Source organism: Zingiber officinale, chromosome 8B (genome assembly GCF_018446385.1).
Source record: "Zingiber officinale cultivar Zhangliang chromosome 8B, Zo_v1.1, whole genome shotgun sequence".
Taxonomy (NCBI): domain Eukaryota; kingdom Viridiplantae; phylum Streptophyta; class Magnoliopsida; order Zingiberales; family Zingiberaceae; genus Zingiber; species Zingiber officinale.
The window spans coordinates 92151657-92178688 of NC_056001.1; the positions used below are offsets into that span (position 1 = coordinate 92151657).

A 27032-nucleotide genomic window follows, 5' to 3' on the forward strand; every position below is an offset into this window, starting at 1 on the left:
AGGGTTTTGAAATTCAAATCCTTATATACGAGGAAGTAGTCCCACTGATTCTACCATCATAATAAAAACATGATTATGCTCCTCCACCCTACCCTTACACTACGCTGGTGATCATTATTTGAATAAAAAAACAATGCCTGAGAATCACCATGCATGATCTCAGTCATCGCCTTATTTGACTGGGAATCTCAACACTAAAATATGAAAGAAAAAGTGAACTTGTGATCCGACAACGAACTATTTAACTATTGTACTAGATTTTTTAAAAGAATAAATATTACTATTTTTTTAGTTGTCAGTATTTTAATTGTAAAAATATTTTAAAATACTTATTGAATATCTATTTTAAATCTATTAGGTATGGTTTTTTCTCTCTCTGTATTTTACGAACAAATATCTTTTATATATATATCTATTATATTTTTGAATAATAAATTAGATTGTGCTGGTCAAATTAACTGACTTGATGATTCAGGCTTGATCGATCAATCGCTGATTGCAGTTCTTCCAATCATGACCGTCCGTTCCATCAACTGAGCGTCGCCGCCACGGAACGGGAACCACATAATAATTGAGCCTGAAATGGAAGCCAATCGCAACATTTCTTTATCGGACGGCCGAGATGCCGAGTGGGACTGCGCTCTGAGTTTACACTGAATTGTAAAATTTATGTTACAGGTATCGATTGGAGAGGATCCTTTACTCGTTTTTGAGGGAGGATCTGGCCCCGCTACAGCAATTAGATGCTCTCGATAATTCCCCCTTTCAAAATATACTCCAGCGCGAATTATCCACGAAATTACAAATTTATCCTCGGTTTGAATTTAATATTATTGTTTTATTTGGCATCAGGTCCGCGGATGAAGAATTGGAATCTGGGTTTTTAGTAAATTGGCCATAATCTCGTATTCTATTTGCTTACGCAACGGTTCGGTGTGAAGTGAAGAAGAAGGGGGCCGGAGAGTAGACCCCAAATCCCTTGATCTTTCTCCTTCCGCCGCCCCTGGTCGTAGGGCTCGTCTGACATCGTTGATCTCTGATGGCGGTGGCTGAGGCAACGGTGGCGGCTGCCGGGGCAGTATTGCTGTACCTGGTCCTCTGCGGGAGGGTGTCGGAGGAGGAGGAGGAGGAGAAGGAGAAGGAGAAGGAGAAGGAGAGTGGCGAGAGCAGTACCGAATCCGTCGTCGTGGAGAGCCGTGGGAGTGGGAAGAGGTGGAGCAGGAGACGGCGAATGAGGATGTATGCGCGGCGGTCGGCTGAGCCGCCGGTGACGTGGATGGGGAAGGCGGCTCTGGTAGCGAGCACGGTCCGTCTTACCTACTCCGAGACAATGGGTAGGTGGCCGCTCTCTGATCTGTTATTCGGGATCAGGCACCACATGCGGCGGCAGGTTAGTTGCAGTCTTGGGGGGAGGAATTGACGAGTTGTTTGGCTTATTTCTTAGGTCTTCTGATCGTGGAATATATTGCCTCCCTCTTTCTTTTGGTTCTTTGGCAGCTATGCTCATTAAAGTTGGATTCTATTTTTGCCCGTTCCTGTTTTGATTAGTTGTTTTCTGGCGCGTCTTGCTCTTCACTTTTTGTATCAACCGAATTAGGATCCTCAAACCATGAGTTTCTAGACCTTCTGGCTTGGTTTGTGGATTCAGTTTCAGACTGTGTACGCAATGGTGTTTGAAGTGATTTTTGTTTTTGTTGTTGTTGTTGTCTTTGTAAATCCCAATCAGAGTTTTTTTTCTTTTCTTTTTTTTTTTCCGTCGGTTTTCATGTTAAAACTCAAAATGGGAAAGTTCTGTCATTTCTTTGCTCACTAGGTGACAGATAAATCCTATAATTACTTTATTCTTTATCGGTTGTCTTTATCGTTTCGCATTTCTGTTTGGATTTAATGCCTTCTATTACTATTTGTTAGAATGACCTAGAATTTCTTTATGATAACGGTAAAAAATTGGTTGAGAAGTCGTATAAGACATTTTCTACTGCTTTTTTTCATGGATAAATTCCTGGCTCGTATCTCTGGTGTTGTTGTACAACAATTGCTTGTTGTTCTCCTCAATTAATTCTCTAAGTTCGTTCCCTGCCTACGTTTTGCACTTTTCACTTCCGTTTTAAACACAACTGAGAAATAGTTATTTGTGGTCTTGGTTTGATGTTTCAAGTATATTGTAATTGGAAGTGTATGCCATGTTGTATCTCAGGGTAACCTAGAGGTTGCAAGTGTGTTTACTGGGAACAACTGCATAGAGCTGAAAGGCTGTGAAATTTTGGCCGAATTGACCCATATGCTAAGTTTGTTGCGGTTGTGTTTTTTATTCTCAAAGAAACCTTATCATGTTCTTATGGAATCTGGCGGATTCAGTGAAGAAGATGTTATTATTAAAGAGCCCAAGACAGGGGTGCGTAAGTAACCAACTCTTCAATTTCTTTGATCTTAGTTGTTGCGGACTTAATTTCCACAATGTTGTCCATTCTTAATGCTCATTCCTCAGATGGTTTTTGACACTGCAGCTTTTGAAGCCTGCCTTCACAATCTTGCGTGACAGAAATTCCAAGACATTTTTTCTTGTGATCCGTGGGGCCATAAGCTTGAAGGATAAACTGACAGCAGCAACTAGTTCTATGGTTCAATTTCACCATTTTGTCGCAACTGAAGGTCGCACAGACAGTTTGATTATAGGATATGCACACTCTGGTATGGTTGCTGCAGCTCGTTGGATCGCTAAACGTTCCATTCCTCATCTAATAAAAGCAATGAACAAATATCCAGACTACAATTTCCTGGTAAGCCACTAATCTATCTTTCAGTGGGTTATTGCCAATTTAAAGTAAAAAAAACACAATTATGTGAAACTAATGCAAGAGATTATTCAATTTTGTTTTCTAAAAGAAGTTGGCATCCCTAAATATGCATCACAAATTCATTTTCTTGCTCAATTGGGATTTTCATGATTTGCTGCTATTTATATACTGAGATGCTTAGTTTCAAGCCTAAAGGTCGACATAGAGGTAGAAAATGAGTGTAGTAGTCATCACACATGGCTAGTGACTTCTTTCTAGTGAGAATCCTGAACTATTCACATCAGATAATCAGTTTTTCTGGTATTATGACATTTGGTACAGATTAGGGACATTTTTGTTTAGAGACTCATATGCTGAGCTGTTCACATTACTTGTGAAGATAGTTGGCATGTTGGAAGGAATTTGAGGGAAATGTGGTAGTCTGATTCTAAACTGATAGTACAAGGTTGGCAACTCATAAGTAGATTATCCTTTTATAGACTGCAGCAATTGAGAAACACAAATTATGTCATAAAGAAAGACACGAAATCATGAGCAAACAAGATTATAAGATGTGCAATTTTTTTTATGTAGTTTAATATGGTTGACTACTTGCATGGCTCTATGGAGAGTTCCTATTAGGTCACCACGACAACAATGATAATTTGGCAATCCACCATAAAAGAGACTCATAAGTGCAATTGGATCATAGGTGAGAAAATCAACCATAAAAGTTCCAAGTAAAAATCGCCTTTGGATTGGTGATTTTACCCATACGCTCACAACAGAGGCATAACCCCTACAGCCCTAGCCAAAGCATTTCTGCCACATCTGTGCAAGGTTGCTCTGCCCCTTTGTGTTAAAAATTTCTGATAAATTCATTTAAATTTTAGCATAGCAAGTTGAAAGAATTCCAAAAATGTTTGAAAAATATTCCAGCTTTCTGTCAAGTTATTTACTGCTCCTTTCAGTTTGTTTAAAAGTTGTTTATCCACAGAAAAGTTGTTTATCCAGTATCCACAGACATTCATCTTTTTAACACTTAATTGAATGTAGATTATTGGACACTCAATGGGTGCTGCTATAGCCGCAATTCTAACATATATTTTTCGAGAGCATGAAGAGTTCTCGTCAACCACGTGTGTTGCATTTGGTCCAGGTATGTTTCTTTATAGAGGCTCATTCACCCATGCAAGTTATTCGTGCAGAAGAATTCCCTGCTTTCATGGCTTAGATTGCACAATCCATTCCTACCCTCAGCCTGCATTGATTAGAGTCTTGCAATGATGTTTTTTTTTTACTTTCAGATATTTATTGTCTGTCTGTATTTTCTTTTTGTGTCTTCTAGACTCAAATTCTAGTTCTTGGATATGACTGTAGTTTTGCATGTACCTATATCACACAGTAGCTTTTTCATACCCACTGATCTGTTGACAATGTTAAGTCATTTACTGCTCTCATGTCGCAACGCCAGCACACTTATTTGTCGTATGATGACCTTATGCCTGTGTAAAAAATGGCCAAAGCCAAGAAAATTCATCTCAAGGGTTATTGTTTCATAAAATGTGTTTGTGTGAGTGTGTGCGCGCGCGCCCGTGCTTTGGGATAGAACCGTGCCAGATGTCTCTTTGTCCACCTTGTAACCTTTTTGTATTTGGTTCCTTCCAAACTATTTTATTATGTATCTTGCTTTGAATTTTCTTCCAAGAAATTGCTTTTAAACATTTTGAGCAATTCCCATATATTTTGTATTTGCCTTTGATCAAGAATTTGGGACTAGCTTTAGAAGAATTCCTTGGAGTTTCCTAATTTTTGAAATTATTTGTGTATTTACTTCCACTACAATAATACACAGTAGTTTGATGAAGGGTCAGAATTTTTAAATGTTGTTAAATGTTTTCAGCACCAAGAGTGTTGGGACCGTTGAGTGCAGTTGGGGGTGGGGTGGGGGCGGGAATAGCAAGCGATATTTGATTCATCTGTGTTCTTTGTCCACAATAAATTTGCATAGTGGAATACAAAAACAAATAAAAATTCAAAGCAGTAATGAAAGACAAACCCATATAACATGATTCAGAACTCCTCTATGTACACTCACGCAAACCCTCTATGCTTCCTCCTTAGATACCTTTCGGAGGCGAAGAAATTTTTTGCAACACATGTTGCTCAAATACAAGAGCCAATACAAAAACTATTTGTAATAACAAAAGCAATACAAGAAATGAAAATTACAACAATGAAGTGTTGTTTTGCCTTTGTATTTGCAACAAGATAGCTTAGGAATGTAACAACACTCACTCAAAAACCGTCTCGATGAAATCAACCTTCTATCCAGTTTGAAATCCGCTAATTGGTGATTATTTCATTTTCATCGGTCGTCCATTATAGCAAAGTTAAATTTAACTTTTTGCGACAAATTTATCCCCTCGATGTCTCTTTCATGATTCTTGATTTGACATTAGTTGATTGATATTACCATCTCAATTGATTTTTGATACACCGGTCAACTAGGCACCAAACATAAACTGACATTCTCTTGGTTGACATGTTCAATCGACTGCAATAAATTCTGAATCTGTCCACACTGCAACTTCATGGTTTCAGATTCTTCAATTGACTAGACCGTTCCATCAGTGGTTTGTACCATCAGTTGACTACATATCCATATCAGTTGACTACTATAACGTCAAACTTAAGCAAACCACAACTTTGTGGTTTTGGGTTCATCAATCTATTAGAACTCTGACTCTCACCACACTAAAATTGAATTTGTGTTGTGCTAAAGGACCCCATGTCTTCGGGACTTCATCATGGCAAGAAGCCTTCATGCTTCTGAGATTTCATCATGCCAAGTAGCCTCCTTGCTTTCGGGACTTCATCATATGTCAAGAAGATTCCATGCTTATGGGGCTTCAACATGCCAAGAAGCCTCCATATTTCTCGTACTTCAATATGCCAAGAGACTCCTCGTGCCTCCTGAACTTTATCAAATGTCTAGTATCCAATTGATTTCAACCTACCAAGATTTCCATTGCATAAGATCCAGTTACCATTGATCTACTAGCACTTTCACTACCAAGCCAAGTATTCTGTCCTCATCAACATACATGGACTTCCTCCATATGCTAGACATTCGATCCTTCATCACCTGCCTAGACTTCCATCATTTGCAGACATCTAATCCTCTATGACCTGTTTGAACTTTCATCACCCGCCAACACTTGTTTAACTTAAGTATTTAGTCAACATTGACCCACTTGATCTTTTCCCTTGCCAACAACTTATTGGGCTTTCCATTACAAGTGTTTGGTCAACCTTGACATGTTTAGACTTTGTTTAATATAATGTATCCAGTCAACCTTGACCTACTTCATAAACATATTGCTTAAACAACAAACATATTTTTTAAACATTGAAACTCAATCCATACCATGGGTAACCTTGATCACGGAGCTGATTGCACAAACAAAGATATCATATATTAATTAATAGTTGCTATCAAAGTTTACATATATAACTTCCATCTCTCGGTAATATTTTTTCTAGTGTACATTCGAAATTGGAACTATGAAGAAAGTGGTTCATATTTGTGGGCGCTATTTCTCCACTGATTCTTCAAACAAATCGCTAATCATATTGGCGGATGTTATTTCTCCACAGATATCTCAAGCAAACTGTGTACTTATGATATAACTCTAGTTTGCTTGAGTGGCTCCTGATTTCTCGGTTAGTTCTTTTAGATGATTAGGACTCTTGAGTTACACAAATGCGATTTTGTGTAAACTGATGTTGTCAATTATTTTTATGGGAAAATGATAAATATCTTTTAAAAAAATAGTTATATATATAACATTATTTCAGGATGTATTTTCATAAATGAAATTTGTGTTCACCACAGCTGCTTGCATGTCATGGGAGTTAGCAGAGTCTGGCAAAAAGTTTATTACTTCTGTTGTCAATGCAACTGATCTTGTGCCAACTTTTTCAGCTGTTTCTGTTGACAATCTTCGTTCTGAGGTAATGCTGGTTTCTGTACACCTGTACACTGGAACTTCTACATTTCCAATATGCTGAAGCTGATTACTTTTTTCATGTGTACTTGTTGTATAATTTAGGGAAATATTTAAGGGCAATGAACCAGATTTTTTTTAAAATTACACCAAGAGTTTTTAAAACTACATCACACCAGCTCCTTCAACTGATTAGCCTAGGAACCAGAAGTAAATCTGTAAGGTGATATAGTGGAAAACCGTAGATAAACCAGAATTGGGATTGGTTCCTTGGGAACAGGTTCCAGGACACTGAAGAAATATATAAGCACTACTTTATGCAATTGATTGCAATGTCTAGAAATCTATAGATGATATCTACTAGTACTTGGCTCGACATTTGTATATTTGGAATACATTAATTGATTTTACTTAATGTTGCCCTTTTGTTATGTGTAACTGCTCTATGTGAAAAATATGAATTATCAGCCTAATGCCACACACTCTCACCTTGTGTATCCCAAAATACAACTATTTTATAGAAGATGGTTTTTCATTTGGTTATTTTAATTCCTTGCCAATACATTTCCAACATATGCTAAAATTGACTTACCAAGTGCTGGCCACTTTGTTATGCAAACCAACTTATGTAAAAAATGGTTAATCATTATCAGCACTAACACCCTATGCTCAAACATTCCAAATGCAAGAATATTGTATATGTTCAATTTAATTTTCTTTTGATTATTTTAATTACTTGCCTGCACATCTCCAACATAGGCTTCTATAGAAGCGATCTTCTTACATCATCCACATCTTCCCTTTGCCAATGCCCCACGAATAATATCTTCGTTCCACACTGACATGTACCTTTCTTCATTCTATTTCTAGAAGCCTCATCAATTAGTTTCAGTTGATAAGACTTTTTGGTTTGTTAAATTTTCCGCAATCAATGCTTAATTCACTGGTTTTGCACGCTATAAAAGTGCTTAAGTTCTCTCATTCATTTCTTTTGCAGATTAAGGCCTCTTCATGGCTACAAAATGAAATTCAGCATACAACATTCTTAAAAGGATTATATCACTTTATGACTACTCTAAGGTCTTGTATGCCATCTTTATCCGTTGTGAGGTATAGGGTTAGAGAGGCTCGCACGTTCCTACATCCTGTGTCAAAAAGCACTGAGGTATTTTCTGAGTTATAGACCTGCACTCGTGAGTTGTTTTTTTGCAAGTTGTAGTTCCTTATTCATTATGCACTGCCAAGAAAAGCACTCTCTTGAACCTGTACTCGCCTACCAACCATGCTGTATATGAGGAAGATCCATTTATATTATTTAACTATTTTAAAGCATCACTATTTATTTAGCTAGTGCTCACATCATCATCCATATGCTGTTTACAGATTAAATCTTTTTTTTTTTTTGCCCTGAACAATAATTTGTATACAGAAGGAACTTTATCCAGGTTTTCCACAAATTTATATGCCTTTCTTTATGCGCTGATACCATATTTTCCCTATAGATTTTACTGCAATGGCCAAGGATACTATCTGATGTCCCAATCCAAAATGTTGTGCCTGCCATATTTGCATTACTCTAAGCTTTACTCGAGCAAATACTAGCTGAAACATTCAAAGTAATTAGCTATGCTCATCCATTGTCTTCTCTGGCTGACATACAGGTTGTAATTAAAAAAACAACAGCTACATGGCACTCATCTATCTCATGTTGTTCGGGCAAAAATAGAAAGCGCCGATCATTCATTGCACGCACTAGCCCTGATGAGGATGGGTTACCTGGCTCACAGGTCGAGCCAGTAAGCAACACTATTGCAGTTGAGTCGGCTGGACAGAAGCCATCATCAGAAAAGCCTACCAACAGTGCCTCTGGCTATGAAGAAATAGCGGAAGGTGAGGAAATTTTGCTTGTTGATCATGCACTCGGAGTTCGGTCGCTAGTGCTAAAAAGCAACGCCGACCTCCATAATGAAGATAAGCAGGGCTTAGGAAACAATATAGACAAAAAAATGTGGATTGAAACAATGCTAAATGCAATACCTACAAGCTCAAATGATCAAGAGGTGCACCAGTTGTTTCCTCCTGGTAGAATCATTCATATGGTCGCAGTTCCTGCATTGAATTACTCTGAATCTTTTGAAGATGCTTTCAACAATAGAAGCATAGGCATCTATGAAACTCCAAGAGATATGTATGGGAAAATCCGTCTATCACAGACCATGATCAGTGATCACTACATGCCTCGGTATAAAAGAATGATGGAGTTGTTAATTGATAAGCTAAGAAGAGAAAATAACATCTCAACTACTTTTTAGTGGCGGTTGGTTGGGGCATTTGGGAGGGATTTTTTTTTCTTCTGATTGATTCTGCATTCGTGTACAGTTTCTTATTAGTCCATCTTTCAACTGTATATTATTTGTGTGTTTTACCAGATACTGCAGTTTGTGCGTAAGGATATTGTTTAATGGCACATTCAGTTCAATAATTGTTGAAGCTGTAGAATGATTATTGGATTCTATATTGAAGAACTTGGGCTTGGCAAGGTTATTACTTCAGTGTTTTCAATAACAAAAAGGTATATTTTATCGAGGTTATCAGACTAAATTTGTGTCAGGGCCTTTAAGCACCCTGTGCTTCCTCCCTCAGCAATAACCTTGAGTTCATTAGCCTGACGAGGTGCAGGCACAAGAATTAATCTTAATTTTGATGGAAATTAATAATTTTAAAATATAGACAATTAATTATGTAGAATTTTACTTTATATAAGATTGCAAATAATCCTTTTGGGATGTTATGATTTTTTTTTTAAGCAAATGGAGTCCTAAAATCGTATTTATTAAACTTATCTGACCAAAAATTTTAAAAATATAAAATTATTTTTTATAAAAATTTGATATATATAGTTTACTAAACAAATAAAACATGCAGGTTACTATTTTGTTCCTTATATTATTAAATAGAAAAATGTACTCGTATATTCCACGGATAAAATAAATTTGTCGCACAGAGTCGATGCAAGCGGACGCGCGCATAGGAGATCTGCGGCTCGGCTATGCAGTGTGGTTACAGTAGGCCAGTAGGGAGGTGACGGGATCTCCAAGTTTGCCTAAGAAGTAAGAACCGAAGGGAGGCGGAGAACCATACTCGTCCTCACACTAAATCGCCCCATAGATCTCCTCTTGTCGCCGTTCCTCCACTGACCCCCCAGAACCCTAAAAATCAAGAACAAAAGCAGTTTCGATCGATCGCCATTGGCGTCCTCGCGAATCCTTTCGATTCCATAGATCCATACGGGGATCTAGACTGGTCCTAATCTGTCGAATTCGCACTTCCCGTCCTACCCCGATATGGTCGCCTCCAGTAGCTCGTCGTCGGCCCGCTTCGGTAACGATCGCTTCTACAGCCCGCCGGCCCTCAGAAGGTTGAATGAACAGCAGCAGCAGTACCAAAAACTTCAGAATCAGCAGCAGCAACCACCGACGCCACGGCCGGCACGGTCTAAACCACGGCCATCTCCGCCAACGGTGCCGCCCCCCGTAGAGCCGCGCGAGGTGCCTGCGAGCAGGGCCCAATCAGACGAGTCGTCGTCGGAGCCCTCGGTGCCTTCCTTGCCCTCGGCTCCCCAGCTGCCGCTGCCACCTACTGCTGGAAACCTCGACCGGTTTCTTGAGGCGATCAGACCAGTCGTGCACGCTCTATGCTTGTCTAAGGTCCGGTAAAATACGAGAAAGGAGTTGCCTTTCCTGTCTTCCGCTATTGTGTTAACGTTGTTGTGTGCATCTCACCATTTGAGTTGTGGCAGACAAGCGTGAGAGATTTGAGGAATGGAAGTACAGCGTTGCCTTATCATCCACACTTTTGCCTTGGAGATCTGTGGGAGAATTTCAAAGAATGGAGTGCTTATGGTGCCGGGGTGCCGCTGGTGCTGAACGGGACCGACTCTGTTGTGCAGTACTATGTGCCATATCTTTCAGCTGTTCAGCTATATGTGGGCGCCTCAAACTCGTCCGTGACCTCAAGGTATACATGGATGATCACTTGTTTTTAAGTGATTTTATATTAGCTCTCTCTTCTACAATTTTTTGAACTGTTCCAAGTAGCGATGCTTGATTTCAATGCCAAGATACACGGATTTATGACATTGTATGTGTCAAACTGTTTCTTTGCGGTGTCTATCTTTTTTCTGAACATTGCTAAATGCAGCCACATTCTTTTGGACTAGCTCTGCAGGAGTTTAGAACTTAACCAACTTTCCAGAATTCTTTGTTTTATCCTATTATTATTATTTTTTTGGTGAAAATAAAAGCATCGTGATAGTTTGAGATGGCGGTCCAGTACTCTGGTATAAGGTTAGGCTCAGAGTTTTCACTTTTAGGATTCCATTTTACCATCTTTGTTATTTTACTTTAATCCTTTTTACCATCATTTTCAATTCTAAGTTAATATCTTCAATCCAAGTCAACTTTTAATATGAATCAGGATAATTCATTACGATATCATCATAAACTTTGCAAATAAAGGGGCAAGTAACAGCAATATGCAATATCAATAATAAGGAGTTTGAAACTTATCCAAAAAAAACAATATGGAGTATGAAAGGTCAAGCAAATTTAAAGACATATATCAATGGAAGAGTAGGTCAGAATATCCATTTAATTTTTAAAACAACATTTCCCATCTTAATCCCCATATGAGCCCACATGTGAACAGAAAGTAAAATCAATTATTTACCCTCCAACGATTTTATTATTTTAATTCATTTCGTTATTTGTAATATCATTTAATCCCCTTTTGAAAACAATTATACAAGTATATATATAATCTCATTTATTTGTTTATTCATGCACAATGATAAATGTATAAGAGTCGCACCTACTTTATATACAACAAAATCTTCGAGTGTCGGTAGATCACCGTACTCCACTCGAACTCGTATCTACAATATAATACAATAATAACTCAAATACTCAAAATAATACTCTATAAAAATCATGACATAAAATCTAAACATTATCTACAACTCAAAGCTGATAGATCATTATTTTTGATCTTGCTATCTCGTACCACTTAGCATTCCTAAATGAGACCTCCATTACTATCTAATTATTTACTCATCCTAACAACAAATCGATTAACATAAAGTATACCTTCCAAGGAGCTGAGACAGCTGTGTTAGTGACGCCGAAAAGGGGTTGCATTGCTGCTATTGATAGTTATTGACTGGATCTAGTGCTGGAAATGAGGAAAAGAAATGGTTGTTGACAATGTTGCTAAAACCCAAGAGAAAATGGAAGGATGGTGAAGAAACCTACTGAAACGATGAAAGAAAAGGAAGGAGAACCTTTTCCTTTTCGCCGGTGGCTTTGGCTAGCTCTGGCGAGTTCCGACGAGCTCCGGCGACTGCTGCCAAGAAACAGGGCAGCAACACTTGTTGGCGGGGAAAAGGGAGGGTGATTCTGTGAGCTATCAGAGAAGAAGAGATGCAGCAACAGGCTGCTCTTGCTTTTGCTCATTGATGGAGGAAAGGGAGGAGAAGAGCTACATTTTTTTTTTTGTTGCTGTCGGAGAAGAAGAGGAGAAGAAGAAGAGAAGCAATGGGGAGAAGAAGAAGGGAATAAGAAATAAGAGAGGAGGGATGGCAGTGGTATGACTGCTGTATGCGGCGAGGAAAAAGAGAGAAAAAAAAGAGGAAAGAGAGTTTCCTCAAAAACACCCACATTTATTTTAAACCGACTGAACCGGTTTAAGCTTTAAACTTTGTTCGTCTATAACTTGGCCAAATCAACTTCAAATCAATCCCAATTTGAACTAACGTAATCCTTATCTCCGCGCCGATCCACTGGATTTAGTTCGAACTCAGCCTCCTCACTTTGTGTTTGACGATTTAGTTCATTTATTTCTTATTATTATTATATATTTTATTTTAAAAAAATCAATATTTGACATTAATTGTCGCACTCACTGCCGCCTATGACTAGGCAATGCAGACCTAAAGATTTGCTCCTGCTAAGACTCTAAGAGCTTTGTCCAGCCCAGTAAGAGCAATCTTGGTCCACCATGACCCAACGTGTGGAAGCACAAATACGCAACAGGCCCACAACACTGGTGTTGGCCATACATTGAGAGTCTGGCACATGTCCGGAGTAGGGAGGTCATATGAGACTTTGTCTTATTTCCCCTACACATACAAATACCTGTCTACCTAGCAATGTTTTCATGCATCAATGGCTCTCAACCTCCAAGTTTTAGATGATCTACCACATTGATGCATAGAGATTGTTGGTGTTGCGGAAGCGGTTCGGATCACTAGAGAGGAAGGGTGAATAGTGAAACTTACAACTCAAATTTGTTCTCCCTTGCTAACGACTTAGCAAGGACACACATTAATTAAACAAATAGCACGTAAAAGAAAAGGCTTGATGCTTTACTTGGTTTACAACCCATGGGTTGCCAATCCAAGAACTATACAAGTTTTTCCACTATCATCTCTTCGGAAATGTCCTGGAGGCAAAGAAACCTTTTACAACGATTGAGCACAAGAGTAAATAAAATAACTGAAACAGAAAGTGTTCGAATGTGTGTTGTGTTTGTTCTCAAAGCTTCAATCCTATTTATAGACTATCTCGATCTGACTTTTGTGTTGACGTGGCACATTCCAGTCGCTCAAAAGACTTCTGGTCGCTTGGAGCTTCCTGATGTGTATTTAAGCTTTATCTTGTTCAGCAACTCCCAAACAACGACCTTGGATGACTTAGCAGCCTCCCATCTAGTCTCTTGGAAGCTTCTCTGTCGCCTGGAAATTACTGACATGGCTGTTCTGATTCATTTCGACAACGGGTCTGGATGACTCAGTGGTGGCTGCTTTCGGTAGCTTGGAATGCTTCCGGTTGCTTGGAACATAGTCAACCTTTATCTTGACCATTTGCTAATTTCACCGTCGTCGGTGAGTGATTCTTTGGTCGCCCGGAACTGAAATCACCCATACCTTGCTCCGATCACCTTGGGTAAACTTCCTTCGACTTTTTATCCCTCGAATGCACTGAGCCCTTCCCCGTGTATCTTTGTTCTATCATAGTATTCTTTCGTAGCTCCTCGTATCTCGTACGCATCGAGCCCGTCGGTTCCTTTACCGTGCAATTCTTCTGGTCGGCTTGCGTCTTTTGCCAAGGCTTTGCCACCTCCGATACTCCAAGTCATCAGATATATGCTTGTTCTCCTAAGTTCCTACACACTTAGATACACTTATTAGTAACACAACAAGGTCCAACTTAAACTTGTTTGACAACACATCAAAACACCACTCGGGGTTCTAACTTTCTCTCTCTTTTTTATGTTCATCAAGCTAAGTTTAAATTAGGGTAAAATAATCATAATGCAAATAATAATAAAAATAATAATAATTCTAACTCCTCTTGCTGTTATACCTAATTTCCATTTTCTCTCCCCTTTGACAACAACAAAAAGATGGGGTTCGAGAAACTCAAAACTTCTACCCTTTTGAAAATTTGGTAAACATATTTAGAGTTAATATAAAAATTTGAAATTTTATCAAGTGGCAAACACAGTATTTCCTATCACAAAAAATTAATTTTCTAAAAATCCTATTTCATTAACTTTTTAATTTAAATAAACATGTTTTTCTAAAAATAAATTTTATAAAATTTTGAAACATCCAAAAATTATGAAATTTTGGCTAATGACAGAACACATCATATGTTTCCAAAAAAATAATTTCTAAAAAATTTCAACAGAATTGTATAGAAATAAAATATTTATTTCTAATCATGCATATCGAGTCAATCATCCATTGAGTAATTTCTATTTCTATTTCTATGGTCGTCTTAAAAAAAAATCTAATAAGTCAAAATTGATTTTGGTACCAGAAATAGATTTGTGCTTACTGGATTTATCAAATATTTTTGAGAAATAATTTTTTTGCACTTTTCTAATTTGGCCCCTAGAGTTTCTAAAATAATATGTTGGTCTTCCATACCCTAATCCTTGTCGGCTAAATTTTGTTCTTTGGTTCTTTAACACCATATTTAGATTATTTGAACTAATAGCAAATTTTTCTAATGCAAAGTTAAGAGTTTCTGCCTGTTTACTTAATTTTGCATTTTCATCCGATATTTTTCCAAATTCTTTCTTAGAGCATTTATTTTCCAATTTATTTTCTAATTCAAATTTAATCTTTTTCAGTTCCATGCATTTATTTTTAACCTTTCATAATGATCTAGAGAGCATTTTAATTGCGTCATACAATTGATCTGAGGGTAGATTACGTATATCACCGTGTCAGATTCATAGGTTGAGACTCCTACATTGTTGCTTTCTTTGCTTGATGATGAGCTTTCGGCATATTCTTCTTGATGAGTTGCCATCAGTGCAAAACTAACTATATGCTCAGTTTTTGAATCCTCTGAAGATGAGGTGTCGCTCCATGTTACTTTTAGGATTCTTTCTTAGGGCTTCAACTTATCTTTCCTCTTTTTCTTGAGCTTGGAGTAGTTGTCCTTCATGTGACCTTCATTGTCACAGTTGAAGCATCTGACCTTTCGTTTCTGCTTCTTTAGCAATTTGGTGGCTTGTCTTCTGACAAAATTATTAGATTTAAAAAATCTTTTCATTTTCCTTATTAGATATGCTTGTTCATCTCCATCCGTTGACGACTTCAAATCTGACTCACTCTACTTCACTCTTAGTGCTATGTTGTTGTTCATCTTTTCTATTTCTTTCAAACCTGCACATCTAGACTCATGCAATTCTATGGTCAAAAATAAATCTTCTAAACTATTTACCTTGATGTTCTTTGAAATAAAGGAGTCAACCATTGACATCCACTCTTGAATCCATGGAAATGCATTTAGGACATACCTCAACATGCCCATATTTGATACTATTTCCTCAAGGTTGTTGAGGTTGGTGAGGATCTCCTTCATTTTGGCATATAGTTGAGCCACCTTTTCCCCTTTTTCCAATCGGAGGTTGCTAAGTTGTCTTCTTAGTAGATCTCTCTTTGCTAACTTTGTTTTTGTTCTTGAGTCCATGGAAATGCATTTAGGGCATACCTCAACGTGACACTATTTCCTTGAGGTTGCTGAGGCTAGTGAGGATCTCCTTCATTCTACATGTAGTTAAGCCATTTTTCTTACTTTTCCAATCGGAGGTGGCTAAGTTGGTTTCTAAGTAGATCTCTCTAGGAGTTTTCCCTAGACTTCTTTTGCCGAATTGTATTTACTAATTCTATTTAATTTTTGCATGGGTAACACACTTAGTAAATGGTACCCGACCTTACCATTTATAGAATTGCAGTGAAGTCCTCTCATTGCTTCTTTGTCCAGTGATGCTCCTCTTGTTCTTCCCCATGGGTATATCAAAATCATATTTAATTGATAACATTATATCGAAATCGGTTTGAAAGAATACCTCCATTTTGCACTTCCAAAGCGCAAAGTCACCTTCGTATTTTGGCACTTGAATGCTTGATCTGGTCATTCCTCCAATTCTAGTTGCTTAGTCGGCGATTAGGTCCTTCTAGGCAGTCCGACTTTGATACCAATTGTTGGTGTTGTGGAAGTGGTTCGGATCACTAGAAGGGAGGGGTGAATAGCAAAACCTACAATTCAAATTTTGTGTTTTCTTGCTAATGACTTAGCAAGGACACACATTAATTAAACAAATAACACATAAAAGAAAGAGGCTCGATGCTTTACTTGATTTGCAACCCACAAATTGCTAGTCCAAGAACTATGCAAGTATGTCCACTATTTTCTTCTCTTCAGAAACATCTCGGAGGCATAGAAGTCTCTTACAGTGATTAAGCAGAAGAGTGAATAGAAGAACTAAAGCAGAAAGTATTCGAATGTGTGGCGTTTGATTTTCAAGCTTTAGTCCTATTTATAGATTTCATCTCGATTTGACCGTTGTGCTGACGTGGCATATTTCTGTTTCTCGGAAGACTTCCTGTTGCCCGGAGCTTGCTAATGTGGATTCAAGCTTTATCTCGGATCTGGATGACTCCACGGCTTCCAGTCGCTTAGAAGCTTCTTCGGGTCACTTGCAAACTACTGTTGTGGCGGTTTGGCAACGGGTCTGGATGACTCAATAGCGGAGGCTTCCGATCGCTTAGAAGCTTCTTTGGGTTACTTGCAAACTGCTGATGTGGCTGTTTGACAACGGGTCTAGATGACTCAACAGTGGAGGCTTCCGGTCACTTGGAATGCTTTCAGTCACTTGGAACATGACCAACCTTTATACTTGACTATTCGCTAATCTTGCCTTCATCGGTCGCTTAGGTGATTCTTTGGTCGCTCGAAATTGAAGTCACCCGTACTCTATTCCGGTCACCTTGAGTCGATTTCCTTCCGGCTTTTCGTCCATCAGATGCATTGAGCTCTTCCGGATCACTCCTCGTGCATCCTCGCTCCACCGAAGGACTTATTCATAGATCCTTATACCTCATATGCATCAAGCCCGTCAGTTCCTTTGTTGTGCCATCATCTTTTGCTAAGGCTTTGTCGTCTCCGATGCTTCTAAGCCTTCAAATACCTGTGTGTTCTCCTAAGTCTCTAAGCAGGTACCTGTTTATTCTCTTAAGTCCCAACACACTTAGACACACATATAAACAACACAACACAACAAACCCTACTTAAACTTGTTTGACAACACATCAAAATGCCACATAGGTTCTAACAGAGACCAACTCCTAGTAAGACTTATTGGCTTGACAAAACACCATGTTCTTTACCCTTGCTGAATCTTACTTCTTTTGGCCTTCCCAACAGCAGGCTTTGGGCTCAGGTCATTAAGGGGGTCCAATTTACAATTTAAGCTGGCTCATGTATTATTAATAATGTGATATGTAGCATATAATAGGCATTCTTCTTAAGATTTTAGAACATCTAATCTCATATATTAAATGATTTTCCCCCACCATTTCCAATTTTTGATTCTTTGACTATACAATCCTAATCCCATACTGTTTTTAACAACTGTGATCAATATAATATGAAACACGTAACATATAGCATATAACAATGCATGCCAACCAATTTATACATATAAAAGAAGTTTTGCATATTGACCTACAATCCATGCAATATATTTATTTATTTGGATATGATCCTAATGTAGCCATTTGTGGAATAGATGTTTTTCCCACTACATAAACCTTTGTGGCCATCTAAGGTGTTTATGTGGTGGATTTTTTTAAATAGTATTCCTATGGCAGCAGTTTTTTACTTGAGCTCAGAAACATGTGTATTGAATTAATTTGAGAATGTTTTTATTCTTCAGCTTCAACATTTGAGATGTATCCCAATTTTCATTGCCTAAATGATAAAAAAAACATGTGTCTGGATATGAGATCAGAATTTACCTGGAATTACTTATTTTGATCATTCACTGTTTTCTGCTGCTCAGTTTTTTCCATTTTAACTCTGTATTTGTGATGCCTTCTCTATACTATGTTAGATAGTTTGGTCAGATAATGTAAGGATTGCCCTGTTAGAAAAGAACTTTCTCAATGGCTAATTCTTTTACTTCCTGTTATATCATCCTTGTGATTTCTCACATAACTAGGGTTATTGTAAAGTTTGTTATTTGATGTTTTGAGGTTAAGCTATGATATTTGACTGTTAGTGCATGCTAATGCCGTACGCAAATATCTGATCGTTCAATATAAAAATTCAGATTTTTGTAGCTCCTCAAATTCTTTTGCAATAAATACATTCTTTGAAGATTTCTTAACTATTTATCATTTATAGTTTTATACATTATTTTTTTTATAAAGTAATACAACATTGAGAAAAAACAAATCTCACAATCTATTTAGTACTACCTCAAAGATTAGTGGCCTTCAACTACAGAGTCACCTCTAAAAGTTTAGCTAGTTTAACTTGATTCCATTTGGCTGACACCATTGGTTTCAAACCCATAAAGTCCATACTGGTGGTTATTGGACTGTTTTGGGTATCAATCCTAGGATTCATGTTGTCTGACCAGTTCAACCTGAATGGTATTACGATATGACAGAATAATTGGAATGGTTCGACCTACCCTGATCAATTAGCTTTGACTTGACTTGTCCTTGATGTTTCATGAATTTAGTGGTTAATCCAGTCCAAATTGGGTTTAGGTTCCTAGTCAAACTAGCATGTTGAACAGGCTTACAAAACAATGACAAAAACATCAACTTGCTGGAGGTTCAGCTCTACAATTCTAATTGTCAATTCTTTGTTTCCATCCTAAGAACACAGAAATAAAGGAAAAATGATAATTTGGAGTAGATGTGATGAAAATTTCTGTCAAAGACAGTCTATTTATGCATATAAAGAACACATTACTTTCCTTGTTTACTAAGAGATTCTATACTCTTTTCATTTGCCTTATCAACACCATTCCATTTCTTACATAAGTAATCATATGGTTACACTTCTATTTTTATTTCCATAAAAATAGAATCAAACTTTTCCAAATTGTTATGATAAAAGGAAAATTAACTCAACTAAGGAAATCAAATGTTTGCCATAAGACTGACCTGCAAAGGTCATATCATAGTTGTCAAAAGCGCAAGGCGAAAAAAAACGCTCAAGGGTGTTGGGGCTTAAAGCGCAAAGCGCAAGACGAAGCGCGGGCTTTATGGAAAAAAGCAAAAGGAATATTATATCTATTAAAAGTCTTTGAAAATGTCTTTGAAAATACAAATAATCATAAACAAAATATTCTTTGATGAAGTTGTAGATTATTCAAAAAACTAAAAATAACTCAAAAGTCTTTGAAAATGTGATAGATGAAATATCAAATATCAAAATAATCATCTTCATCTTCATTGTCCAAATCTACGTCATCAGCTTCATCGCTTGATTTGTATCCATCGGTATCTTCTTCTTCAGTTTCATCATCAAGGTTAATCTCTTCATCTACAAGACTAGTTTGAGCTGAAAATTGCTTTCTTTTTGCTGAAGCAGATGATGATGCTCTTTTCGAAGAAGACGCATTTCAAGATCGAAAATCATATGCACTTTCACCAATCCCAAATGCTCGTGCTACATCACTCCAATGCAAATCTTCACTACTAGCATCTAATGTCTTCACCTTCATAGACAAAATCATTATCATTGTCTTTATCACTATCATCCAATTTTCCCAACAATCATTCATTACTAGCATCTATCTCTGACAAACTAATAGGATCAATCTCATTTCGCATGTCATTTCTTCGCCTCAAAGCTCTATTATATTTGATATATACTAAATCATTCAATCGTTGTTGAGACAACCTATTTCTTTTCTTAGAATGTATCTACAAAAAAAATTAAAAAGTAAAAAGTTAAGTTCATAATATAAATTTTAATATGTATTAAAAAAACTCCAACTTACATGTTAAAAAATACTCCAATTACGTGAAGAGCATGTGAGGTTTAAAATCTTCATTGCAAATATTTTTAATTCAGGTGTTGATGCACCATAAGAAAACCACCAATCAGCTTGAAATACAAAAACATATAAATTATAAGATTAACTTTATTACCATCCAATATTAATATTGCACAGTATATTATTTACAAATTTACCTGGTAATTTTGAAGCTCTTTGTCGGATAGCTATTGGCAAATCAAAATATCCTACTTTCTTGTATTTTTCCAATTGATTCGTGATCTTATCTTGTAAATCCTCACCTCTCACCAATTTAGATATGCACTTGTACAACCCCTTCACTGCTGTATCATTTTCTATGTTGGGGTTTTGATTAAAAACACTCTGGATTCAAGAAATATCCGGCTGGGTGTAAAGTTTGATGGAGTTGAACGTTCCATCTTTTGTCAATGAATTCAAAAATGCTACGATATTTCTCTTCATTATTGTTAAATGACGTAGCGATAACTTTTTTGGCCCTGTCCATTGACTCATAAATATAACCCATAGGAAACTTTTGTTCACCGTCTATCAGCCGCAATACTTTCACCAATGGGTCGTCAACTTTTAATGGGAAAATCATATTTTTCCAAAAAGATGGAATCAATATCACTTCTGCTACATGTTTTCTTGCATTCTCTTTAGAAAATCGACTATTTGTTCACTTTTTAGATGTAAACATCTTTCTTAGATTTACTTGTTGTACATGAAACCGCTTTAAAGTAAAAAAAGTGGTTGCAAAATGTGTCTTTGCAATTCTTACCATGTCTCTATGCCCCATAAACTCTCTCATCATGCTCAATACTTGTGGTTTGTTGTAAATATAACCATTCACTATTAACGTCCGTTCATGCAATTTTCTGAGATGAAGAATTTTGAATATATCTTTAAGCAACAAATCTAAATAATGAGCTGCATAGGGAGTCCAGTACAAGTTTGGAAATCGGTTTTCCAAAAGACAACCTGAAAAAATAAATAAATTTTGTAAAAAAAAAAAAAAAAAATATGATCTAATTATTAATTGAAAGAAACAAAAATTTAAAATATTACCTGCACTGACATTGTAGGTTGCATTATTTGTTACAATCTGAATCACATTTTTTTCACCAATGCGATACACAAATTTAGAAAGTAACTCAAACATCTTGTCAGCTATGTGAAAATAACCTGAAACATCAACTGATTCAACAAATGCACTTCCTTTGGGATCATTTACCAAAAAATTTATAAGTCCTACACTTTTTATCCGTCCATCCATCTGCCATGACTGTGCTCCCAAACTTAGCATGATCTTCTTTATGGGATTTGAAAAGCGAGTTCGTATTTGCCAATTCCTTCAAATACTTAACCCTGACTTCGTGATATGATGGAGGTTTCATCCCCGATCTAAATTGTCCAATAACTTCAATATAAGGCTCAAAAGAATCATATTTGATAGCATTAAAAGGAATCCAGCATCATACATTTACTTGCAAATTTCTCAACTGCAATATCTCTTAATTTCTTTTTATTTTTATCATATTGTTCTTTATTTTTTTGCACGACTTTGTTTGACAATTTCATCGATATCTTTCATAAAATAAAGATTAATAGGTCCTGTTTGTTTACACTTTTTACTTTCGACCATAGGATGGATGCTTGAATTGGATATTGGTCGTTTCCCTTTCACTTTAGTTTGATGGTCATCTTCATGTTCTTCCAAATCTTCCAAATCATCAATATCATCAGAATGAGGAATTTCATTAATTTGATTCTTCAAATTACTCTTTTTTTTTTTGCATGAACTCTCTAATTTCTTCTTTAACATGCTCGGGACGTTTCAGACAAGCTTTCACATTTCTATTGCTCCCAACTAAATGTAGCTTGTGTCGATAAATTCTACCATTTATTATTTTACTAAAAAAATACAATTGACAATATTTGAATTTTTAGGATCTGAACATGTTACATAATTCTAAGCAATATCCTTTCGATTTGATGGAATTAATGTATTTGACATGGTTAAGATCTTAAAATTAAGAATCAAGACCATTGAAATCAATAATAATTAATTAATAAAAAAATATAAAATAGGAAAAAAATAGTTATAGAATATAAATATGATTTAATGAATTAATAAAATTTATTATTATTTTTATTTTAAATATTTTTTTATATATTTAAATTTGATTTACTAATTTATATAAAATTTATTAGAATTTTTTATTTTAAATATATTTTTTATATATTTATATGAATTAATAAAATTTATTAGAATTTTTTATTTTAAATATATTTTTTATATATTTATATGAATTAATAAAATTTATTAGATTTTTATTTTAAAATATATTTTTTATATATTTAAATCTAATTAATAAAATTTATCAGATTTTTTTATTTTAAATATATTTTGATGTATTCTAAATTTTAAATCTAATTTACTGATTTATTTGAATTAATAAATTTTATTAAAAAATATTTTAATTATATTTTTTATATATTAAATTTGATTTACTGATTTATATGTTTTAATAAAATTTATTAGATTTTTTAATTTAAAATAAATTTTTATATATTTAAATCTATTTAATAAAATTTATCAGATTTTTTTATTTTAAATATATTTTTTATGTATTTAAAATTTAAATCTGATTTACTGATTTATTTGAATTAATAAAAAATTTTATTTTTTAATTTTAAATATATTTTTATATATTTAAATCTGATTTATATAAATTAATCAGAAATTTTTTTATATTTAAAATATATTTTTTATAAATTTTAAATCTGATTTATATTAGTTTATAATATTTATTAGAATTTTTTTATTTAAAATATATTTTTATATATTTTATTGGCATAATTTAATTAGGTTTTATAAACACCTATTTGAAATACCCCATTTAAGTTGGGAATTGTTTGATTTATTAAATCTTTTTAAAAAAATATGCAGTAAACGGTGATCGTGACGCCCGGTGGCACCGGAGGTGTCGCGAGACACTTCTGGCGCCTCCGGAGATGTCCCGCGACGCTTCCGGCGGCCCTAGAGGCATCCCGCGATGCATCCCGAGCCACCGGAAGCATCACGGGATACTCGCGGGATGTCGAAGACGTTGGAAGAATTCAGATAAAGACTTACCTCGAAGAGGCGATTGAAGAAGCATGGGCGGCGAAAGGAAGACGAAGAGGCAGCGGGTTTGAAGTAGATGAAAATAAAGAGGTTTAGGGCTTTAAACTTATATATATAAAAAAAAACGAACAGAAGAGGAAAGTTTTGCGCTTTGCTTTTGCGTGAGGCGCAGCGAAGCGCATGCTTCTTGGACCTCTTGCACTTCCAAGTTCTTAGAAGCGGGAAGCTTGCGCCTTGCGCTTAAGTGAGCGCTTTTGACAACTCTGGGTGGTATGCCAACAATGCATCTTAAACTAGAAGCAGATATGTAAATTTATTTCTGGATAATATTGAATATTATATGTGGGCGTATGTATATGTTTGTACACATTTATGTATCTATATATGTACAAGTTCAGCGTACTGCATAATATAGATATTTAGTTTTGTATAATATGAGTTTTCACTTCATACTCTACAAATTTGCAATTTACAACAAAATGACCTTTGAATTTGTATAGACACTTGGAATTTATTAAACTTATGAATATCTTTATGTATCATGGTTAACGTTTGCTATCTTTCTGTGTTCATTAATGCACTATTACACGTCTGTGTTCTACCTTGCCCTACAAAGGCTTTGCTTTACAAAATTCCTTATTGAGTGTGCGTGGATATACAGTTTTGCAGTTCTAGTGATGGATAACTCTTTAGTGTAGTTTTGATTTTGAATTTTTTTCCCTACAATCTGGGTTGTTTAAAAGCATCTAGTTACATTGTTTGCTTTGAGTACATGACAACTGAAGGATATCTATGGCGGCATTTTAAGTATAAAAGGCTAATGGAGGTGGATTTTTCGAGCATTAGTCAAAACAAGTTGTAAGAAGATACATATATTTGCTATTTGTCTAACTTAAGGTTGGTGAGAACAAAAATATTACCACTAGTAGCATAATACAGTAGGATTCTTGCTCTACTAGGTTTGCTAGTTGTTATATATGAAATCTAATTGTAGTGTTATGGGTAAGTTATTACTTTGAGTCCATGATACTTCCATAAGACAACATGCAATTATTGATTGATGGTTGGCTCTGTTTGGGAATATTAATGGTATTGGGACTCATCTCCCCTTGGCGCCTATGGGGTGCTGCCTTTGCTTCCTGTATCTTATCATTTGGGCTATTGGTGTTAGTAAGGAATGTTTGAATCCTAACAACCATCATAACTGAATATGAAATATTTACTTAAATAACTCTATTGTTTGTTTTAAGGCAAGATGATGACGAAAGTGATGGAGATCATTGCCTGGATACTAGCAGCAATGGCAGTTGTTCAAGTGTAGACCAGTTACAACAAAGATTTGCATCTTTGGAAACTACCAATCACAATGCACAAGGAAGCTCTACTGGCGATGATGCCAATGCTTGCACTCCAGTGACTCCTGTATTTCAGTACCTAGAGAGAGACCCACCACATGGAAGAGAACCTCTTGCTAACAAGGCAAGGCTGGTCTTGAATATACTGACAACTATTTTCTCATAATATTGTCTCTTACACCTACGTGTATCTGTTGCAGATATCAGCTCTTGCAAGTAAATTTCCAAGACTTAAGACATACAGAAGTTGTGATCTACACCCATCAAGTTGGATGTCTGTCGCGTGGTATGTTTCTTCAGCATTACCTCTTGATATATTCTTCATGTACCAATTTGTTTAGATTGCATATGCTTAGATATTCCTTTCTGTTCTCTTATTGGATCACTCGTGATATGATTTTTTGTACTGCAGGTATCCAATATACAGAATACCTACAGGCCCAACATTAAAGGATTTGGATGCATGTTTTTTGACATTCCATCGTTTGGCAACTCCTAAATGTAAGTAGCTATTACCTGATCATACATGCACCTATGGTCTGTAATTTTATTATCATATTGCCGTGATTAATGATATTTACATACTGAACAATCCACGGTAAGCTCATATCCTTAGTCACATCTCTAAATGTTGCAACTAAATTTAGCTTTGCTCCTAGAAGAAGTGATTGCATATCTCTTCACTTCTATGCAGTGCGCAATAATTTGTAGAGAAATTTTGTATGTTCTCTTGAGGAAGAACTAATTTCGTTAAACGTGCCTACAACTACCTGTTATCAACGTATTGCATTTACTTCATCTACCTTTTACTTGTAACTGCAAATAGCATTTCGCCACGATGAGGAATGTCAATTTTGACCAAGTTTAGTATCTCATCCCAGTGAGAACTCAAAAAGTGCAAGCATTCAATTCTGAAATGATTTTTTAACTGAACTTTCTGCAATTTTTTATGCCCGATAATTATTGAACGATCATAAGCAAAACCAAGGTTTATAATATGATTAAGTTCCTTGGACAGCTAAAATCCAATTTAAGGATTTACTTTTTCTGCGTCCATGCAAATATAATAGGGTTCTATTAGAAAATCAAAAGAACAAAGTTTACTAACGCTCGGTTATCTAATGTACTTTTTCTTTCTCTCCACAGATGGAACCAGCCCAATGTGTGAAGATGCTGGAGCTCGATCTGCTAGAACTGCCAAGAAATCAGACAAGCCTTTGAAGCTAACTCTGCCCGTCTTTGGGCTTGCTTCATACAAGTTATGGGGATCCCTTTGGATGTCTGATGAACAGCACGAGCAACAGCAAGTAAGTGCACTGCTTCAGGCTGCAGATGACTGGCTTCGCCGTCGTCAAGTAGAACATCCAGACTACAGCTTTTTCATATCCCGTTATGGCGCATCCAGAAGGTGATATTTGGAGACACCGGGATGCCCCTTAGCATTAATGATGTATCTATCAAATCTTTGGTGTTGAATTCCCTTGGGACAGTTTTAGCGCCATACACTGTTTTCGACAGATATACACATGATGCGCTATAGCTTTCACTGTACCAAGAGCTCGACAGATATACACACATGATGCGGTATAGCTTTGACTGTACCAAGAGCTGTATGTTTTCACGAAGAGAGCTGGCATAATAAAATCTACATATTAAGAGCAAATGGAGGAACAAGATGTGAAGAAGATGTGATTTCCAGTGACAGTAATGGCCTGATTTCCCCCATTATAATTTGATTGCTTATTGAAAATCCTCAGTGTTCTTCTGACATGGCTCTATTGTATGAGTATTAGAGAAATGTGAAATTAATTCCTTTATGGTATTCACTTTTTTTTTTTTTTGTAAATTTCTGGTTAACTCCTAAATTAGCCAAAAGGAGTAATTTTTCCCTTTTTTATTGTTTTGAAAGCTTTAAATAATTTAATTTTGTAGTTAAATGCTAAATGGTTAACGAGGTCGGATGTATTTGCTCTTAATTATATATTTAAACATATCATATTTATTCTATTGCTTTTCCGATTCTGTTATTTAAACAAATTTCACTCATTGCATCAGATTTTTATTTTTATTTTTTCAATTCTAGCACAATCTATGGGTACATTAGAATTTTATTTATCTATTTTTCTAATACTCAAAAAGTAAATTGAATTAGATTTATCAGGAAAATACCTTTAAATCTCCATGTAAACATAAACATTATCATTACAAAACTTAGAAGTTATTTTAAAATTAAAACTTAAATATAACTTTCATCCTTTAAAACAAAAAATGATTATCAATACATTTAAAATCATCAACAACAAAAATAATGTGCCTTCGACTTTCAATTGACGACTGAATTCTGGCATAATCAACTCTAATTGAA

At 35.9% G+C, this 27032-nt stretch overlaps 2 protein-coding genes across 2 annotated transcripts; both read left to right on the forward strand.

Annotated features, from left to right (window-relative positions):
- Positions 1–925: 925 nt before the first annotated feature.
- LOC122015395 lies at positions 926–9339 on the forward strand. Its single transcript, XM_042572262.1, has 7 exons — positions 926–1390; positions 2198–2395; positions 2508–2780; positions 3834–3936; positions 6676–6794; positions 7785–7952; positions 8449–9339. Exons 1-7 carry the CDS (start codon positions 1040–1042, stop codon positions 9097–9099), a joined length of 1863 nt encoding a protein of 620 aa, XP_042428196.1. The 5' UTR covers positions 926–1039; the 3' UTR covers positions 9100–9339.
- Positions 9340–9884: 545 nt separating this feature from the next.
- Positions 9885–26524, forward strand: LOC122016929. Its single transcript, XM_042574366.1, has 6 exons — positions 9885–10494; positions 10587–10804; positions 24563–24791; positions 24868–24953; positions 25080–25168; positions 25814–26524. Exons 1-6 carry the CDS (start codon positions 10132–10134, stop codon positions 26077–26079), a joined length of 1251 nt encoding a protein of 416 aa, XP_042430300.1. The 5' UTR covers positions 9885–10131; the 3' UTR covers positions 26080–26524.
- The last annotated feature ends 508 nt before the right edge of the window (positions 26525–27032 follow it).

What these genes read in the sequence shown, in the direction of transcription:
- LOC122015395 (XM_042572262.1), top strand. Translation starts at nt 1,040, where the DNA reads ATGGCGGTGGCTGAGGCAACGGTGGCGGCTGCCGGGGCAGTATTGCTG. An exon ending in GGCACCACATGCGGCGGCAG is followed by an intron (nt 1,391 to 2,197) that starts GTTAGTTGCAGT and finishes GTTGTATCTCAG; the next exon opens with GGTAACCTAGAGGTTGCAAG. An exon ending in TTAAAGAGCCCAAGACAGGG is followed by an intron (nt 2,396 to 2,507) that starts GTGCGTAAGTAA and finishes TTGACACTGCAG; the next exon opens with CTTTTGAAGCCTGCCTTCAC.
- LOC122016929 (XM_042574366.1), top strand. Translation starts at nt 10,132, where the DNA reads ATGGTCGCCTCCAGTAGCTCGTCGTCGGCCCGCTTCGGTAACGATCGC. An exon ending in GAGAACCTCTTGCTAACAAG is followed by an intron (nt 24,792 to 24,867) that starts GCAAGGCTGGTC and finishes TATCTGTTGCAG; the next exon opens with ATATCAGCTCTTGCAAGTAA. An exon ending in AGTTGGATGTCTGTCGCGTG is followed by an intron (nt 24,954 to 25,079) that starts GTATGTTTCTTC and finishes TTTGTACTGCAG; the next exon opens with GTATCCAATATACAGAATAC.